This window comes from Rhinopithecus bieti, unplaced genomic scaffold (genome assembly GCF_001698545.2).
Source record: "Rhinopithecus bieti isolate Rb0 unplaced genomic scaffold, ASM169854v2 scaffold_54365, whole genome shotgun sequence".
Taxonomy (NCBI): domain Eukaryota; kingdom Metazoa; phylum Chordata; class Mammalia; order Primates; family Cercopithecidae; genus Rhinopithecus; species Rhinopithecus bieti.
Window position 1 is genome coordinate 27,218 of NW_016820912.1, and position 2,716 is coordinate 29,933.

A 2,716-nucleotide genomic window follows, 5' to 3' on the forward strand; every position below is an offset into this window, starting at 1 on the left:
ATAATTCCAGGGCAAAATTACAACACAAAAGTGTTAAAATAACAGTGGATACCCACTCCCTTCTGACCTACAAGTTTCCTGCTGAAAAATCCACTGAAAAGTTCAGGACATTATTGTTTCACTGCTGAATTCAATCAAAGAATAAAAGAAGAATTAATACCAATCCTTGTTAAAACATTACAAAAAGCAGAAGTAGAGTGAATACTTCCAACTCCTTTTATAAAGGTAGAATCATTCCAACATCAGAGCCAGACAAAAATTAAAAATAATAAAATTACAGGCTAGCACATCTAACATATATGTAAAACTCCTCAGTAAAATACTAGAAAACCAAATTTAATAACACATGAAAATATTATATCATGACCAAGTGGGATTTATCCATGGTATACAGTTATTTTAACATATACAAATCAAAAAATGTGATACACCACATTACTAGAATAAAAGACAAAAAACACACGATCATCTCAATAGATGCAGAAAGAGCATTTGCTAAAGTACAATATCCATTCGTGATTTAAAAAATAACCTCTCAATAAAATAAGTATAAATGAGATATTTTCCAATATAATACAGGCCATTTATTAAAATGCCACAGCTGCTGGTTCCTCTCTGAGCGGAGACGGCAAATGGCAGACTTCGACCTATGACAATCGGGCCTACAGCAGCTTCGGTGCGGCAGAGGGTCCCGCGGCAGTGCTGGTGGCCATCGTTTCCGTAGCCAGAAGGAGTTGCCCACAGAGACCCCCTACACAGCCTACGTAGGAAATCCACCTTTTAATAAGGTTCAGGGCAACATAGATGCTATCTTTAAGGATCTCAGCATAAGGAGTGTATGGCTAGTCGGAGACAAAGACACAGATCAATTTAAAGGATTCTGCTATGTAGAATTCGATGAAGTGGATTCCCTTAAGGAAGCCTTGACATACAATGGTGCACTGTTGGGCAATGGGTCACTTCATGTAGACATTGCAGAAGGCAGAAAACAAGATAAAGGTGGCTTTGGATTCAGAAAAGGTGGACCAGATGACAGAGGAATGGGTAGCTATCGAGAATCTAGAGGTGGATGGGATTCCCAGGATGACTTCAATTCTGGCTTCAGGGATGACTTCTTAGGGGGAAGGGGAGGTAGTCGCCCAGGTGACTGGCAAACAGCCCCCACCATGGGCAGCCGCTTAAGAGATGGCCCTCCCCTCCGCAGATCCAACATGGATTTCAGAGAACCCACAGAAGAGGAAAGAGCACAGAGACCACGACTCCAGCTTAAACCTCGAACAGTCAGGACACCCCTCAATCAAGTAGCCAATTCCAACTCTGCTATCTTTCGGGGGTGCCAGGCATAGAGAGGAAGTCGTTCAAAAGGAGCAAGAATGAGCCTGCGGCTGAGAGGGAATGGGGCATGGGGGGTCAGAGCAGGACCACAGCCTGCAGCTCTCCTGCAGCCGCCACTCCCACGCCTGCCGTTGGCCTCCTCACAGTGGAAACACAGCTTGTGAATGCATGTCAGCTGTTAACAAGTGGTTTTTGGTACATTCTGGGCTTTGCTGTATCTATCTAGTGCCTATTTGTGCAGTTTTTTTCTTTCTTCTGCTGCTTCCCCATTTTCCTTATGTCCTTTTCCTCCTGCTCCTTGTTTTCCCAGCAGCACATGAGGTTCCTTGGAGGAGCAGAGGTGGCTGCTGTCAGTGGGACGTTTGGGCTGCGGTGCTGCGTCATTTTTCTCCTTTGCTTTCTGTTTTTACTTTAGACAGTGGCCCAACTCCAGGCATTTCCTTTCATTTCCTCAGTACTTCTCTTCTGACCTGCATGTTGAGTTCTGTATTGCTGGGGCTTCCAACAAAAATCAGAGTCACTGACAGAGGGAATGGCAGGGACCTTGTTGGTATTTGGCTGTGATGGATATAGAGATCAGAGGCACCTTGTTTTCACAACTAGGATAAAAATATCTGCAGGGTTCTTTCCATTCCTATTTAGAAGGAGTCCTGGCTCTATGACCCCCTCCCCAGTGAACTGTCCAAGCAGATAGGCTCACACGAGAAACAGTGAGGCTGAAAGTGGGGGCCAGGGAAGAGCGGTAGGGAGTCCACGGAGAAGATACAGTGAATGCTTGCATGTGTTCATACGTGTTTGTTACTGCTCTTTCAAGGCGGTGGTCCAGCTAGTTCACTCTTTTCACCGGGCGTGGTTGAGGCTCCCCTCTCTGGCCAGGTGTAGCAAATGGCCGGCTGGTTTCTTTTCTGCTGGGCCAAGGCGCTTTGGGGGTGGAGGGGGTGATGCTGGCGCTGCGCTGGGCTGACAGCAGCGCTGACGCCACGTTTCCCCCCATCCCTGTTGCCTGTGTGTTTGTATTGATCTGTTCCTAGTATAGGCAACATAATGAGATACTGTGCTTCCCACCGCCCCTTCAGTTCAGAGCCACAATGGGTCTAGAATCTGGTACTTTACTCATTTCCTTTGATAAATTAAATTGTACTATGCAGAGCTGTCAGAACCTTCAGATAGCCGTAGAGCACTGCAGCTGTCTAGGTCTGTGGCCACATCTTGGGGACACACTGGATTGTTCCCATGTGCAGGGTTCAGAACTTACTTGGGAGTGCTAGGGGTTAGGCTTTTGAGCTTGAACGCCTGTGTGTGAACAGATGAAAAATCCTTCAGCATCCAAGTCCCAGTCTGTCCTATGGGGAGCACTTTGGGGGCGGCCGGCAGCAGGAGC

The 2,716-nt window shown here is 46.5% G+C and overlaps 1 protein-coding gene across 1 annotated transcript; it reads left to right on the forward strand.

The window, feature by feature from the left end:
* Window positions 1-601: 601 nt before the first annotated feature.
* Window positions 602-1,377, forward strand: LOC108520603 (eukaryotic translation initiation factor 4H-like; the record flags this gene model as incomplete). The annotated part of the gene is given in 3 exon segments (XM_017860023.1): window positions 602-676; window positions 679-1,325; window positions 1,327-1,377. Coding segments are annotated over 3 exon segments (773 nt in total), but the record flags the coding sequence as incomplete, so codon positions are not given.
* Window positions 1,378-2,716: the final 1,339 nt, after the last annotated feature.